The 18,134-nt window shown below is 38.0% G+C and overlaps 1 protein-coding gene across 1 annotated transcript in view; it reads right to left on the bottom strand.

Moving 5' to 3' along the window:
- MTMR7 (myotubularin related protein 7) overlaps positions 1 to 18,134 on the bottom strand; it is a 92,114-nt gene that overhangs the window by 65,192 nt on the left and 8,788 nt on the right. Inside the window, exon 2 of the mRNA XM_079143132.1 lies at positions 775 to 897. Within this exon, the coding sequence (XP_078999258.1) occupies positions 775 to 897 (123 nt within the window). The remainder of the gene's footprint in view (positions 1 to 774; positions 898 to 18,134) is intronic.

Below are 18,134 nucleotides of genomic sequence, written 5' to 3'. Positions count from 1 at the left end.
ACTCCACTTCCAGTCTCTGGTAACCACTGTTCTGCTCTTTAAGGAAGAGATTTAGCTGAAGAGAAAACATGCTAAAGTGCATTTCTCTGGTGTTTCAAGGTCTATGCTATATCCTCAATGGCAGTACTACATTCTTCAAGTTCCTGTTCACCCTACAGTGCCTGCCACCTTTTATAAAAAATACTGTCCATGGTGCATGGAAAGGGAAAAGTCTGCAATTCGGGGATTCTGGTCTGGCCGTAATGTCAAGATTAGACTACTGAATAAACTAAGAAATATCTAATATTTTTATTATTAAGTAGCAAATGGGACTCTTTTTTAGTTTTTCTTTTTTTTTTTTCAAAATTATCAGATAAATAGAAACAACCTAATAAAATGATTGAATAGCTGCATTATAGGATCCTGCAAATAATGTGTATATAGCCTATAAAGTACTATGAAAATGCTGTATCTGGCATACTAACATTATTGAATATAATTGAGTATATATAATATACTTGATGGTTATAACATGAAGCACTTGAACCTGCAGGCTATATCTTGGTCTGTCTTTATTGAAGCCCAAAGGATTAGTGTTAACAATGAGTAAGTTAATCAAGTGGATATGACTTGGCATAAAAAAGGACAAGGCACACATTCCACAGACAGTCCTTTTGAACACCCAGACCCCAACACCCCCCACCTCACCCTGAGTACAAGTGAAAGAACACAGGGTCAAATTATTTTACTTCAAACAACAGAAAATACACAAAGCCAAAAACAAGAAAAACATACCCAGGTTTCTTTTCTTGCATCAGGTACATTTTCTACGAATATGACATGAGTAGCCGTCAGATACAAAGTACCAAGGACAGCTTTTTTAGAAGACACTCGATCAACCAACCGGACATTTTCAACCTAGAGAAAACAGTTTGATGAAAAGAATTTTAGTGAATCAAAAAGACTATTCAGAAAATAGCAGGCAATCTCAATCTTACTCTAAAGTAGAATTTTGAGAATTCCTCCAATAACAAAAACCAAAATGTGCCCCTTAATTAGACCTCAGTATGATAATGTTATACAGAAAGATAAAAATTCACCAATTACTAAAAGATCACTTTAAATGTACCACAAATATTTGTAGATTCTATCCTTTCTTTGAGGTTTAAAGAGGTCCATGTTTTCATTTCATTATAATTATACAAAAGTTCTAATTTAAGGCAGAAAGTGTATGCAGGAAAGCTCTGAGATTACATAGTGACTATGCATGAATCACATTCTATGAAAAAATTTGATACATGATCCCATGTGTTTCTAAAGTTGTAGAAATGTCCTTATGGTTGTTTGCTATCATATAAACCACAGTAGGAAATACAGGCATACATTTTTTGGGGAAAAAAGTATCAGAGAAATGTATATAAGGAAACCCTACTAATTTAAGATCCTTGCATTCATTTAGAATAAAATCTTTTGAATGACAGAATTCTCATCACTGAGGTAAAAGTCCAATGGTCAGAAGAGAGGTCTGCAATTGATTCTTTTTTCAAGCAGTCATCTGTTGTGTGTGGAGCAGTGTCAAGGATGTGTGCCCTGGGATCCCAACATGAAATGCAATGAAAGGTCAAGACAACTCCACAGGGCATGTGGAAACTGAAACTGGTGATGCTGATAAAACAAAAGTTCTATTATTAGTTGAATTAATCATGCTATGAACACACCAATTAATTAGAAAGTATTCACCATATATATTACTCATTATTTGAAACAAATAAAGATATATCTTATTCTGGAAACATTTCTTCAATAATGATTTCAATTTTTTATGTGGTTATGGAGCTGTTCAATGTTTCCATTTTTTCCCCCTAAATCTTGTTTTGGAATCTATTTTCTTTATAAACTATCTTTTTAATGCAGATTTTCAAATTCTTAGAATTTTTAAATCCTTCTCTGTGGTCAAGCCTCTCCCTTTTCACCTCTTCTCTCATTCCTAATAGTGGGAATTGGGCTTTTACCATTTTGTGATTAGACAGGTAGTTTTTTCTTTGACACAAACAGGCTTAGAATTATCAAATTCATAATTTTTCCCTTTTATAATTTGTTAATTTCTGGTTTTGTTTGTTAATAAATGTTGTAACTTGCCTTCCTTGGATATATCATGTGGTGTTTGTTTATAAATCCCCAGATTTAATAGGTCATTAATTTTCGTTCTGTTTGGTAAGTAACAAAAGTTTTTAAATTCAAGCATTTTTCTCCAAGTAAATCTTTGGCTGCATCCTTTGAGTTTTGTTTGTATACTCATTCTTCATACTTTCTAAAGAATCTGTAATTCCAGTTTTTATTTCTTCTTTGACCCAAGAGTTTTTATAAAGAATACTTTTGAATTCCCACATGGTTGGATCTTTTTATTTAAACATTTTTTATTAAACATTCTATTTTGAACAAACTAAATGAAAATATATTATTAAAGAGAGCTGTGGAAGAAGAAAAATAAGGGGATATATTATTTTTAGAACTTTTTTTTTGGGAAAAACTCATTTGCATGCTAAAATTAAGCTAAATTAAGCATAAGTCCAGAGGCAATATATCAGCTAACAATACCTAAAAACAGAGTACAAATAGTTTTCCTTGGACTTAGGGCTAATGAAACAGGACCTTTTGGGGATAAAATATAGAATATAAAGTAATATTTTGAGGCAAAAATATTTAGTATAAATTATTTTCCCTACAGAAGTGACAGAAGCTCTACCACTTAAATTATTTTTAGAAAACCTAATGGAACAGAATAAGGTACACAGATGTTGGTAGACTGAAATATTTAGTGGGAGTTTTCCATGTCTGTTTGTTAACCTTGGATGCTGCTACAGGAAAATTAAATTTCAAAATTTGGCAATGGTTCTCTTAGGTCCCAGAGCTGTCAAAGGCAATTTTGAAGTTACAGAGGGAAAAAAAGAAATGAAAAAACAATAAGGGAAACACCAACAACATGATTTCCCAGTGATGTGTAACAACAAAAGAAATGAACAGTAAAGATTAACATTATCTGATAAATTTTGTGAAGGCAGAGAACATTGTTCAGGGGTCACCTCATGGTACAAACTAAGTCAGAGCAACTTAAAAAATGAAATAAAGCTCAGAGTTCTGGCACCATCCCGAAAACTCACTGGTTCAATGACTCTGCCTCATTGCTGAGCTAACTAAATTCTATCTCATCTACATATGTAATAACCTATGCAGCAATAAGGCTTCTTTCATACTTGGAGAGATAAGACTCAGGAAAATACCCATTTCTTGAGACAAAGTTACTGCAGCTCAGCCACATGCTCCTGGTAGCACAGCTTAAGACACACTAGATGTGCATGCTCTGGGCAGGGCAATTAACCTACTCAAAGTTATATACATTTTTCACTTTCTGATATGTCTGACAATGAGATTCACATATGACCAATGTGATGTCACTGTGTCATTTAATTGGCACTGCTTTTTTCTTTCTTGATGGGACATAACATCTGCTACCTCTTACCATCACTGATTTGCTGAAATGTAAAATCTGCAGTCTTTGGCATATAAATGATATTTGAAGCCATGGGATTGAAGGAAGAGTATGCTGAGTGGAAAGAGAAGAAATATGAAGAAATTCAATGTTTAAAGGTCTCATGGAAGAGGGGAAATATGAAAAGCAAAATCATCAGGAGTTGCCATGAAGGGGGCCATTAAACAAGAGATGTTGCTGTCAGGGGGATGGGCAGATGGAATGGTTTGAGAGAGAGGGAATTTTTATGTCACGTGGTGCTGAAAGATGGAGAAAGGCAAGAACTGTAAGTTGTCCATGGAACACACTAGCAACCTTAACAGGAGTAGTCCTGCAAGCACCAGGATCAGAAGCCATAATCAAGGGCCTGAGGCATAAACTCACAGGCACTGAGAAGGTAAAGAGCCCCCTCTATGCAGAAGTGAGGCTTGTGACTGAGCAGAAGCCAGAGAAAGCCAGAACACTCCAGGGCATGAGGCCAAAGCACATTAAGAGCTTTTCAGAAGCAAATGGCAGATCAAGACACTGTAAAGACAGAAGCCCAGCATTACCAACAAGGGCATCTCCACTGTGATACACACAGGAAACAAATTGACTCTGTAAAGAGGGATTTGGGAGGAATATATTTTAAAGGATTAGAAAAAGGAGATAAGGATCATCGGGTAAGGATTTGTTTTCCTGCTGATGCTAAACTCTTATATAACCCTATGAAGTTTCTCAGCTTTTAAAACTGGTCTTCGAAAATTACGCACATATTGATTTAATGTTTAAAGATTCAGTAATACAGAAAGAAGAAAATCATCCCTAGAGCCATAATCCACAACAAGCACTGTTAATCTTTTAGGGTATTTTAGAAAATATCTATTATCTCCTTTTAAGTGTGTTATTACACAGTGAAGTGCTAAAGGAAATAATCCCCAGGGATGGGATGGACAAGTATAATCTGATCTGTTTGAGGTCATTTGTTCTAGTGTAGCATCAATCCTTCCTCTGCCCAAATCATCTGAATAGCTGGCTATGTATCAAAAAGCCTTCCTTGATGGTTTGTTGTTGTTTTTGTTTTTTGCAGGGTAGAGAGGGTGGAGGTGGAGGCAGCTTCCATGTTAGCTGTCATGGAACAGAAATGCACAAATGGATGGTGAAACAACCCATCACCTGCACTAAGCAGAAGATTTTGCCAGAGAAGACTACAAAAATGCAAGAAGCAGTGGAAGCTGGCAGAAATTCTCAGGAGAACCTTAGACTTCAGAATGCAAGAGAATGACAGTGTTCAAAATAACTGTACCAACATCTCACAGACCAGGCCAAACCCAGTCTCTTGGTTTATGTAAAAATCATCAAAATAACAACCAATAATAAAAACAACAACAAATATTTCTAGAATATGTGCTTACTCTGTGCCATCCATCATGCTATGGTTTTGCATCTCTAAGCTTAGTTAATCCCCATGGTAGCTCCATGAGTTAGGTTCTTATATAAGCCCCAAATTTCCTCAGCTCATGCAGGGAACAGGAAGCAAGGCTCAGCCTGTAGTTAAGGTTCATCTAACTCCAAACTCCAAGGTGCTCATTCATCATAGCCTTTGAGGTCATTCTAGTACTGTTACTCAAAATTAATGTTTAGGATAATCAGCTAACAATTATTTTAAGCAATTTTATACATGAAATTTGATTTTGAAAATGCAATATTTTAAGACAAAACTATACTGTAAAACTATATGCACAAACTGTTATCAGAATACCATTCTTTGAGATAAACCCAAAGATAGAAACTTGGAAATAGGATACGAGAGCCCAAACACTGGCACAGGCAGATTTTCAGGATTCTCAGAACTAATAAAAGAGAACACTGAACATCTAATTCCATTCAACAAAATGCCTCTGTGTAGCACGGAGTTAGGTTCTGAAAAGAAAAACAAAGACAGAGTCTTATATACCCTCTAAAATCTTACAGATCCAATGGAAAATACTGTGTCCCACTTTAACATCCGATTTTACTCCCATCCCTCTTCTGTTGGGGTTAGATTGAAAGGAAAAAAAGGTTTTGTTAGCTTTTCTGGGCCAAGGCTGAAAAGCTTCAATCAAAACACGGGGCTCCAACACAGCACTGCCAGGTCTGAAACAGGACACCCTGGCTGCAGAACACAAGTCCTTCTTCGTCCTTCCCTCGCTGCCTAGGAGTCAGGAGGATCTTGTAAATCACAGAGAGACAGAGCCTCTCTTCAGCAATTCTGATGGTGCCACCTTCTAATTTCAATCTTTATAAAATACGGATCTTTGCTTTCTACCCTGTAGGTCAAATATAAGATTGCTAAAGATTGTGGGTTCCAGAATCATCTAGGACTAGCTGCATATGTAAAGTTGCTCTGCAGGACAAGGAATTCATAGAGCAGGGTAGAGTTACCATTCATTGAAAAGGACAGGAGGAAGGCCAATGGCATTTGCCACAAGCTTTGCTTGGGACAGAGACCAAGTTCTCAGTACCATATAAATTAGGCTAAAGGTCACTGTCAATCATTTGGGGGAGGAGATCCATGGACTGTTGAACAGTGAGAAATCAAAATGTCTGCAGCAGCCAAAACCTAAGACAAGTTTATGTTCTAATCTAAGAAAAGCAGCTAGATAAATAGTTTGTCATGCTAAATTTGGTATCATGACATTTTCTGACTCTACCAACATGAAAAGGAAAGTATTTGCAAGTCAGGAGGCCTGGGCTCTGGTTCTGGTTCTGGTTTTGAAACTGAACTGTGAGTACAGGCAGTTGTGCATTTTGCCTTCTGGGTTTTGCCTTCTGTAGAGAATCTAAGAGTCTCTAATGTCTCATTCCATTCCAGCAGGCTGCAGCTGTGACTCAGTGGCACAAAACAGCAACTGTGAAAACACAGATACACATACAATTCAATATTAAATTCTCCAGAAATTCAGCCATTCAGGAGTATGGCTGACCAACAAAACCCTTATGGTTTTCTAAGGAAAGGAAGCCCCAGCCTCAGAACAAGTGTGCTGCAACAGTCTCTAAAGTGGGGTGGAGGCTGCACTGACATCCATAGCTCTAGACCCAAAGTGGGGCCAGGAACATCCCAAGCCCACGCACATGGGCCAGTTAGCCTGGGCAAGAAGCTTCCAGGCTACCACTGGCTATCTTTCAGCTTTAAACTGTCTTAAAGTCTTCCTTGTCTTAAACTCTTCTTTTCCGTTTTGCTTCTTTTGGAAAGCTAGGTAATAACTAGGTAGGAATTCTAGGCCTTTTGTAAGAGTCTTAGAGATTTCTACTTCTCAAAATTAAGTATCATTTGTTTTTTAATCTAAATTAATAAAGGGTCTTGTTGAAGTATTAAGAACAAAGCCTTTGGTTGGCTTTCTTAAAGAAATGATATCTGATTGAATCTCTTTTTAGACATCATATTCAATCCAATGTCATAAAAATCCGTAAGAGACAATGAAAAATATTCCTGAAAATGTACACACATATCAGAATGCCAACTTGATTTCTGAAAACAAAAAAATTACCCATCCATCAATTTTTTTTCCCAGTCTTTGATGCTGATATTCAGACTACGTGGCAGACCTGCCTAAACTGGCTTCTTAGGGCCTAACACATCCAATACCCTCCTCGCTGGTCAGAAAATGCCTGCGTAACAAGGATGACTTCTGAAGAAGCCAAAGTTGAGATGATTATAGTAATGAGAACCTAAAAGTAGAGGCAGAGTACATTTCTTCCTAAAATGTTTTTTGTTTGTGAGCAACGCCATAAAATATGAAAGTGTAAAACACAAAAATGTGCAGTAATCCTATGGTGAAAAAATAAGTAGGAGTTAATGTAGTTCTCTCATACTGTGCAGTATTTAGCACAGCGATTAGGATAAAATGGTGAGGGTTCTGGTCAGTGGCTATAAGGACCACTCCTGCTGCATCCAACAGTCAACCACCAGGACAGGGAAACATGAACAGCAGCTGCATTTTCTCTGGAACACATGAACCAGATTCCTGGTCTGGAAGCTTCTCAAAAAGGGGATGCCCACTGCAGGGTGGTATGGAAACTTCTGGGGATGGGAGGTACCCTTGGATCTGGAGAGTCCGTGGGTGGCAGCAGATGGATGATACTGGTATGAAAGCTGTTTTGCCTTTTAGCAGTGTCCATTCCCTTACTGGCCATTTAACTAAATTCTGGTGCCAAACTGGAGCACTCTGTAAAGTCTAATTTTACAGAAAAGTTGCCAGTAAAGAAGGCAGCAGAATTGGGACAGGTTCCATCTTGGTAATTTTTAACAAACAGCAATTATTACTAAAGACACCCATAACAGAGATATCAGTTTTGCTTCCTACCCCCACTGAATGCTCCCCTCACATCTGTGATTTCATTTCCTCTGTGTTAAACTAGTAGTAACTATAGATTATTCTAGAAGATGGACTACTCAATTACAGTTGGCAAAGCACTCTGATATCCAAGAAGAAAAATTAAAGCAGTAACAAATTCTTCAGACCATTCAGAATTGCTATAATCTCTTTTAATTTTAGGAAAAACACATCTAATTTTTCTAATTCAAAATGAAAAGCACCTTTTTCCCTTAAATAAAGTTGCTTAAACAAATAAAAAGGGTATGAAGCTTCAAGGGTATTCTAATCCAGTCTTTTGGTCGAGAAATCAGGAACATCAATCCTTTCCCCAAAAGGCAGATTTAATCTGTTTAAAACTATAAAACCAATGAAAGTCTTTTCCCAGGACCATTTTATTCAAAGGTCAGAGATTGGAGAAGAACTAAGGAAAGGGAAAAAATCACAGAGCACAATCCAAGAAAATATGACATGTAACCAGAAGAAACAGATCTCACCCCTTCATGAGATCCATAAAAGACCTTCTGTACAACACAGAGAAAAATGTTAGTGGGATATACAACGCACACTGGAATGTATGAAAAGAACCCTATTTTCAAGCTGCCAAAAAAAAAAAAAAGTCACCTCTCTTAGAAATATATCCTGCTATGAAGCTGTTATTTCAAAAGCATGGTAAATGTAATCAGATGTGATACAAAGCAAGGTACTTGTGAAAGAACACTACGAAAACCAGAGAGCTGCCACCAACCAATTAAGGTCCTTCTAATTTACTAATTAATTAATTATGTTAATTTGTTGAATGCCCACTCAGAAACTCAAGACTATCGATTAAGAGACTCCTAACTAGTAATACTAAACACACAGATTTCCTGACTCCATCTCTGTCAGGACCCTTCTGATAGAGAGAGACAGAATCTCAACCTCACATGGCTAAACCAAAAGGAATTGTATAGAATCATATATCTGTAAATGCCAGTAGTAGATCTGGCTGCAGACTGGCCCAAAACCCAGCTCCTTGCATTCTGCCTACTGGCTAAGTCCTCTCTGCTGGCTCTCTCTGTTCTCTGTTCTGGATGGCTCCAGCAACCACAGCCTCATCTCCTACCACACCCAGGATGTGGAGAAAAGCACCTCATGGAAAGGCGTACTGCATTCCGCTGGGTCACATGCTTATCCTGAAACCAGTCAGAGTGCTCACATAATGCCATGATTTGGTTAGTCAGACTAGAACATGACATACCCAAAACATACAGATTGAGCAAGTATCCTGAGAGGGAGCCTGGGAGAATGGATGATAGGCAACTAAAGCCCAGCACACATCTACCACATCATCTATTCCCCAAGTTGCTACACAAACAGTCATCCTGTGACACACTTTGATCATGTCACCCTCTATTCAGAGCCATGATGTCTATCCACTGCTACTGATCAGGGCCTTCTACAAACATACCTCACCTGCTCAGCAGTTTCTTCCTTTCATTCCTGAAAAAATCACCAGTATCATATGGTGTATGTCAATGATAATTCTCCAAAGACATACTGATAAACCAGAATACACCTGAAGATAGATCATCCTTCTTTCTCTTCCCTCCTCTGTCAATAGCTGTTCTGCCTACAGAGCCCATATCTTCAACCTTGTCTTCTCGTGTGCCAATTTTCATCTGGACAAAGCCAGATTCAGCTTTGAAGTAGGAGGGTTCAGATTTAGGAGTTTGAGAAAGACTCATAATTCAAGGAGTTGAGACAGACCCAGGGGTAAATATTCACATAAAAATTCAACCCAGTAATCCTGAAACAGATTTCAAAACTAAATGGGAAAAGGATAAATGGATGTATCCAAGTATTTTATTATGCTGATTGCACAAAAAATTAAAGTTAATTAAAATCTTAGAATTGTATATGTTAAAAGGATTTCTAGTCTATCAACTTCCAAAGTGTAGTCTTTCCTTCACATGGGAAACAGAGTGCCTAATACACATTTCTATAGATTGTTAAGTCATCTGCAAATCTCCAAGTAATTCCTATATTCAAAGTGATCCTCTATCTGTGAAAAATATAGGTTTTGAGAAATTTGTTTTTAAAAGGAGTAAAAAACAATCATACTTCCTATAAGGATAAACATTCTTTTACCCAACGCAAGTCAGGATCAAGAAAAAAACCATGAGGATTCTGCAAAGTCTATAAATGGGCAGGTTGCTGTTCCATCTACCTAAATGACTGTTAAAACAGAAGAATTGACTGATATTTAACTAAATTTTAGATTTCTCTGAGGAGGAGAATGAAGCTAAAATTATTAGAGACAAAGCTATAGCTGCTTAAGAAATAAGAGTCTGGGGAATTTTTGGAAAAGGCAGAAAGGAGGAAAAGGAGCCTATTTGAACTCAGAGGAAACTACAAACATTATGCCAGAAGCTGACTCTCATAAATAAAAGTCAGGCACTTGAGAGTTTTGCACAGGCCCATATAATTTATTTTGGTAGGATGACCCTGGATGTGTAGGCCTAAAAGAACATGTGCTGCTGAACAAAAGAACAGTCCCAGGATTTATTTCAACACCACCTTAAAATAACCTCAACCAAAAATATCATTTTCAACAAGCATGAATAGAGAAAAAGAGAGAGAGGTTAAAGGAAAATAAATCAAGAACAGATGCTGGGTCCATTGTAACTCAAAGAATAAATGTATGGAGTGAGGTATTAAGGAGAGTTAGGTTGAAAACAAAGTCACTTAAAAAACAAAGTAGCATTGAGAGGAAAAAGACCTTGCACTGAAGCAACACACACAAACACAAAACTTCAATGCCTTATTTTATGATGATGATTTTTTTTGCTCAAAATATTTATAAAATTCTAAAATGCTTCTGATTTTGACATATTTTTCACAAAGGCACAGATAGAAAGGGACTAAACTGCCTACTTATATAGCTCTTTGGGAACTCCAGGAAAGCATTCTTCCAAAGGCATGTTGTGCCAAATGGAATTTATTGCTGGTCCAAAGAGAGGAGACAGCCCAAGAACAGGGAGAAGCAAGTCTTATTTCCCCCTCCCACCAATTTCTGGCCAGTATCAGGGCCAAAGGACAAAGGGGTACAGTTTGTCCATGCAGGACAAGGCCAGATTCCAGCCCATCTACACACTCCTATGCCTCACTGCTGGGCCCCCAGCCTCAAGGACAGATTGCATAATCAGTACCACAGTTTTCTCTTCCTCCTCTAACAGTACAGTCCTCAAGAGTCCATCATTCTCTTTCTGGGAAATGAACATAAGGCAAACTGCTATGCAGACACAAAGATGTAAGGAGATGTAAGGCCTCTTCTGGGACCCAACAAGAACTGCTGTACTGCTGCCTGTCATGGAGCTCTGAGGTCCCAACATCAGTGAGGACACCATGCACCCGGCACAGCATGACCCTCTTCTGCCTGATACCCAAGGTCCAGCTCCTTAAGAACACCTTGCCTCAACCACCCAGTCCACTGTGATAATTCTCCACCCTTTAAACCACCGTGACACCTGGGGTCTCATTTATTTCCCACGCACCCTTCACTGCTTCCTACATGTTATTCTTATTGTACCACTCTAATTATTACCAAGAACATATATTCTCAAGGAAAGCATTAGTTATTTTATGGCTAATATTCCCTACAGCCCCATAACAATGCTATGTACACACTTACACCAGAACTGAGGGAAGAAAGGAAAAGGAGATACAGACATTGGTTTATTGGTTTCCACAAACAATAAACCATTACAATTACAGAGCATCACAACTACACTAAACTGTAGGATCTTTACAGATAGGCACCACATTTGTTTTGTCTTTGTGCTCTAATGTAGTATGTTCTAAAATATTTGTCTATTGAATGAAAATCAGCAATGCATAAAAAACCATGTATGTGAGGGACTGTAGGTAGAATTAGGTATTATTAAGCAGGATGGTTGCATTGTTGAACTTGAATTTTCAGACAAGGGGAGGAATATTCAATTATGAATGGAATATGTTACAAGTAGGGGGAAAAAAGAATAGAGACAAAAAGAATAAAGTAGAACTTCACCTGCAAAAGCAAAACTAGTGCCACAGAACTAAAATAGAATGTTGAAGAATAATTAGAAATAAAGTCATTGAAAGGTACTGACGCTTGGACATAGAGTCACATTAAACTATTTCCTTCATTCAGTCATCCAACGAATACTCAGGGGGCTCCTCTACCTGTATCAGATATAGACTGTTCTAGACACTGGAGATACATAAGTAGAAAAGGTAAGTCACTGCTCACGTGGGGTCTGCATTTCCTTTGGGGATGGGTAGGCAGGAAATAGGCAATTCACATATAAGCAAGAAAAAATAGAGTATATATGCAGGTATTTGTGCACACACCAGAGGATACAAGGGAGGGAATGAAAGAAGGTAAGTGGTTGGGTGGTGAGGAACAGCAGGATCCAGGGAAATCTTCTCTAATAGAAGGATTAGATATTTCAGCAGAGTACCAAAGTAAGAGAGCCAGCCATGAGGAAATGTGGGGAAAGGGAATTCCAGCCAGAGGAAACAAAAACTGAAGAGGCCCTGGCAGGGAGAGCTTTTGAAATATTCAAGTCCACAGGGAGGTGAGGAAGCCTGATCAGATCTGTGAGGGGTGAGGATTGGGTTACAAGGTGGCCCATGTAGCAGGGAGGAATCTCAGAGGGCTTTCCAACAATGACACCACTTTGGCTTTGTCTCTGAGTGGGGTGGGAAGCAACTAGAAAGTTTAGAGAGAAGGGTAACAGGATCTTGGAAATAAATCTTCTAAAAATGTGCTTCTAATGTGACAACATACAGGGATGATATGTACATTGTTTTAAAGAAATGCAATATTTTTGTTTAATTCTTTATAGCAATATAAGTTCCATGAGACTAGGACCCCTAGCTGTCTTGTTTGCCATTGGATCTCTAAGCCCTTAAACAATACCTTGCATTTAGGAAGCACTCAAGGAATATTTGATGAAAATACAAATGAATGAATAAATTCAAGAACAAAGTCTCTGAATCAATCTGCTTAGCTCAAATGGCAGAATCCCCTTCTTAAACCATCACTGCTCAAACTAGTTGAATTTCACTTTGAACATTCAGAATAACTCATGCTTTGCTACATGCCTGAAGGAATAAAACTTTCTTTCATAGCTTGGCAATAAATTTATTTCTCCGGGAATCTGTGATAAGCAGTGTTTTAATAAGTGAAAAAGAGAAGAAAAGTAAATATACAATTTTTATGAAGTTGTCATGGCCTGCCACAAAACTTTAAGTGGGAGTTATTTTTAAACTATTTTAAATGGCTGTGGGAGGAAGGGTTGGGTTTATGTCCTGGGAAGTACTTTTACTCCCAAAGGCTTCAACTAGCTGTCCACCAGGGGAAAGGGCACTAGAAAAAAATAGTTGAGACTGTTCTGGGCCTAAGAAATACAGTACAAAATGAGCTTCTTGGGCTCCTTTTGAGTGTAATATAAGAATACAAAGTTGAACCTTGCAGGGACAAAAGTCTCAGAATTTTAGGTGTCTGGTCAAAAGATTTAATTTCATACATACTTCACAGCTTGTCCTGTTCAGGATGGAAATAAAAACAATAAAAAATAAGTTTAAAATAAAGATGAGAAAATATATGTACATCTGTTCTGTAAAAATAAGCATTTCTGACACAGTGTTGCTTGGGGAGATAATCGCAGAAGTGGCAACTAAACCTCCTCAGTTACTAACTTGAATTAGTGGGGAAATGTTGAAATTTACTAATAAATAAATAATGGTGAATGTGGACATACACAGGAAGTTACAGAATCATCCCTCCTCACAAGCTTTCAAATGTTCCGAGGTGTATAATACCTTGACTGCATCCTTCTTAAAATCTTTAATGGCAGTGCCCATGTTACTATGTTATATTGCTCCATTAAAAAGTCAAAATGTTACCCAGTTTCTTCACCACACATCCATTCCAAAAAGACCCCTCCCTCAGGAATCTGGGGCTATGTCCCTGAGGCTTTGCCTCACAGGCCACTGTAGAGGCTTCCTGAGCAAAGCTGGATACCTTTCCTAAAATCCATGTGCTTGCAGAGATTAATGTTTTTATTAAAGAAAAATATGCTCTGAAGCATGGGTGTGAACTAGAGTTGGGTTACACAAAGCCACTCTTTGTAGAAGGCCTCCAGAGGAAAAAAATATTTAAACACATTGTGCAGTGGGGAAATGAATAAGTAGGTCAAATGAAATGTTTGGATTAAGAAAATTCTTTTTATTTTCAAATTTCATGGAAGTTTTTTCAGCATATAAACCTGGGGTCAACTCCTTTTGCAATGATGATAAATAATAAAAACAACTAAAAGTTACTATGTACCACATTATTAAGTTAACTATATTCTCTGTTCAGTCTCTAACAAGTAATATATTAATAAAACAAAGCTTTGAAGAACCTCAGTTAACTCAATCAAAATGATATATCTAGCTGTAGTCATCAAGATTGTGTGGTAATAGCCAATGATAGACACAGAGATCACAGGAAAGAACAGAAAATCCATAAAGAAACCCATGCTTCTGTAGTAGGTTGATTTCAACATGGGTGCCAAGATAATTAAATGGGGTTTTAAAAAAAAAAAAAGTTTTTTCAACAAATAGTTCTGGGACAACTGAAATTTCACATGTAATAAAAACGATGGACCTCTAACTCACATCATATATTTTGTGCTTTGGATGTGAGGTATCTCCCAAAAGCTCATATGTGAGACAGTGTAAGAATGTTCAGAGAAGAAATGATTGGTTGTGAGAGCCTTAACCTAATCAGTGAATTAATGCCCTGATGGGATTAACTGAGTAGTAACTGGAGGAGGTGTGGCAGTGGGGGCATGGCTTTGGGATAAATATTTGTATATTGTAAGTGGAGTCACTCTCTATGCTTCTGATCATCCTGTGAGTTGCTTCCCTCCCCACACTCTTCTGCCATGATGTCCTGCTTCACCTTGAGTCCTGAGGAATGGAACCATGCTGTCCATGGACTGAGACCTCTGAAATTGAGGCCCCCTAATAAACGTTTCCTTCTCTACAATTGTTCTGATCAGGTCTTTTAGGTCATAGCAGCAAAAAAGCTGACGAAAATAGAAATTGGTACCAAGAAGGGGGGTCGTTACTGTATTTAAACTGACCATGTGGTTCAGAAGCTTTTGGAGCTTTTTGGAATTGGTTGGAGGAATTTCAAGATGTGTAGCAGGGCAAGCTGGAAATGATTTTGATTGTTGTAAGTGGAGCTTAATGGCTAATTCTAGTGAGAGTTCAGAAGACCAGAATGCCAATAGGACTGTGAACAGTAAAGACAAGCCTCAAGAGGGTTCAGAGAAGGAGGACTCTACTGGAATATGGACTAGAGGTCATTCATGTTATGTTCTGGCTGAATTGTCTACATTTTGTCCATGTCCTGAGACTTTCTGTGAGGCTAAATTTAAAAGTGATGAACTTCTTAATGTGGCAGAAGAAATTTCTAGGCAGCATAGCATTCAGGAGGTGACATGGATATTGCTGGTGGCTTTTAGCCAAATTTATTATGATATTCAGGAGCTGAAAGCAGAGCAGAAAGATTGGAAAAACTTGGATTTGAATGGTGGGAGTTAAACTGGGGCTAAGGAAGTTGCAGTTGTTAAAGACATTACTGCCACTAAAGAAATCCTGAAGACTTTGCCCAGAGACAATAAGAAAGATGGCCTGAGGGCATCTCAGGAGCTCTTAAGACCACACCCATCACAGGGTCAAGGGAGTAAAAGTAAAAATTCTCTTGAGAAGAGACCAGTGGGGAATCCTTTTTGCACAAAGGAGCCTAGGAAGTTTTTTCAATGTGCTCAGCCACTGAGACACTCAGAGGCTTCTGCAGCCAGGGTCCCTGGAGGCTTGATACTGTTCAAGATGGTGGCAGACCTTGGCATTAACTACATGGTGTGAGTTCTGCAGGAATGCAGGATGCTGGAGTTGGAAGGTCATGGAGGCTTCCACCAACATTTCAAGAGAAGGCCTTGGAGGCCAGGCAAAGTGCAGCGTGGTTAGAGTCCCTGTGGGGATCCCCTGAGAGGCTGAAACATGGAGACAATGAGGAGGAAGCCAAAGCTGGAGTGAAGACCTCCAAGATTAAGAAATGTCAGTAACGTGGGACATTGTCCTAGGAAAGTTGCAGGAATTGAGCACAGACAAGCCCACAGAAAGGCCACTTGGGCTGCAACCAACAAGGCCACAGGAACAGAGCTACAGAAGCACACTGAACAGAACATCATGATGCCATGTGCCCCAAGTGCTGGACATGGAGCTACAGGACTTGTTTGCCAAGCTAAATTTTGGTTTTGCTTTGGTCCTATCCCTTCTTTCTATGCCCCCAACTTTGTAAATGGAAATTACAAAATGGTACTCTGTACCATTATACATTGGGTACTTGTAAATTGCTTTTATTTTTATAGCAGCTCACAATTCAAGATTGCCTTGAGCCTAAGAGAAGACTTTGGGCTTGAACTTTGAGTAATGTTGGAACTTTTGAGACTACGGGGACTCTTGGGAACAGACTAAATGTATTTCGCATTGTCAGTTAAGTGTGAGCTTTTGGGAGTCAGAGGTGGAATATTATGGTTTGGGTGTGAGGTGTCCCCAAAAAGTTCATGCATGAGACAATGCAAGAAGGTTTAGAAGAGAAATGATTGGGTTGTTAGAGTCTTAACCTAATCAGTGAATTAATGCCCTGATGAGATTAACTGAGTTGTGACTGGAGGAGGTGGGGCATTGGGGGTGTGGTTTGGGGGTATATATTTGTATCTGGTGAGTGGAGTCACTCTCTGTGCCTTCTGATCATCATGTGAGTTGCTTCCCTTCACCACACTCTTCTGCCATGTTGTTCGGTCTCACCTTGAACCATGTGGAATGGAGCCATACTGTCCATGGACTGAGACCTCTGAAACTGTGAGCCCCCAAATAAACTTTTCCTCCTCTACAATTGTTCTGGTCACGTCTTTTAGTCACAGCAGTGAAAAAGCTGACTAAAACAATATACAAATATTAACTGTAAGTAAATTAAAGAACTAAACATTATAAATTTCTGTGACCTTGGATTAGGCAGTGGATTTTTGGATATGGTACATGAAGCAAAAGAAACCAAAGTAAAAACAGGTAAACAGATAAACCGAACTTCATCAAAATTTAAAAGGTTTTTATTTCAGAGGACAAGAAGAAGAAAGTGAAAAGACATTCCACAAAATGGAAGAAATATTTGCAAGTCATATATCTGATTGAGATCTATTAACCAGAATATATAAAGACCACTTACAACTCAACAACAAAAAATGAACAAGGGATTTAAATAGACATTTCTTCAAAGAAGTCATAAAATAATTCATATGCACATAAAAAAGATGTTTAAGATAATTATCCATCAGGAAAATGCAACTCAAACACCGATGAGCTAATACTTCATACCCATTAGGATAACTAATCAAAAATAATAAGTGGTGGTAAGAATTTGGTGACACTGGAACTCTCAAACATCTCTGTTGAATGGGGTAGTATCTTTGGAAAAATGTTAGTTTCTCAAAAGATTAAGCATATGGTTACCATATAACCCAACACTTCCCTTCCTGGGTATATGCCTAAGAGGACTAAAAACAAATGTTCATCCACAAAAAACTTGTACACAAAAGTTCATTGCTGCACTATTAATAATAAAAAGTGAAAACAACTCAAATATCTATCAACTGATGAATGCATAAACAAATGTGAGTGTATTCATAAAATGGTACATATTCAGCAAAGAAAAATATGAAGTACTGATACATGCTACAATATGGATGAATACTGAAAATATTAGCCTGACTGAAAAAAGTCAGTCATAATGGGCCATGATTATATGATTCCATTTATATAAAATATGCAGATTAAATATATCTGCAGAGGTAGAAAGTAGATTAGCGGTTTTTCAAGGTGTGGGGAGAGAGAAAGAGGAAATGTCCGCTAATAAATGCAGAATTTTTGGGTGGTAAGAATGTTATAAAATTATATCTCTGTTCAAATATCATTTTATCTGAAAGAATGTATTATCATCATATATTAAATAACAATGATAACTCACTCCTAACCAACAACCCTCTTATATTTCTCTCCGTGTCATTTTGACTGTAATACACACAAACACATAGACACACATACACACATAACATACACATACGTGTAGTCTATATTCACCTAATTAGAAAGGTAACTGGAAGAATAAATACTGAATGAAGGGATACAGATTCTTAAGTTCTAAGACAGAC

The sequence above is a fragment of the Sciurus vulgaris genome (assembly GCF_902686455.1).
Source record: "Sciurus vulgaris genome assembly, chromosome: 5".
Taxonomy (NCBI): Eukaryota; Metazoa; Chordata; class Mammalia; order Rodentia; family Sciuridae; genus Sciurus; species Sciurus vulgaris.
The sequence above is the reverse complement of the archived record's forward strand: the minus strand, read 5'-3'. Positions and strand labels throughout refer to the sequence as shown.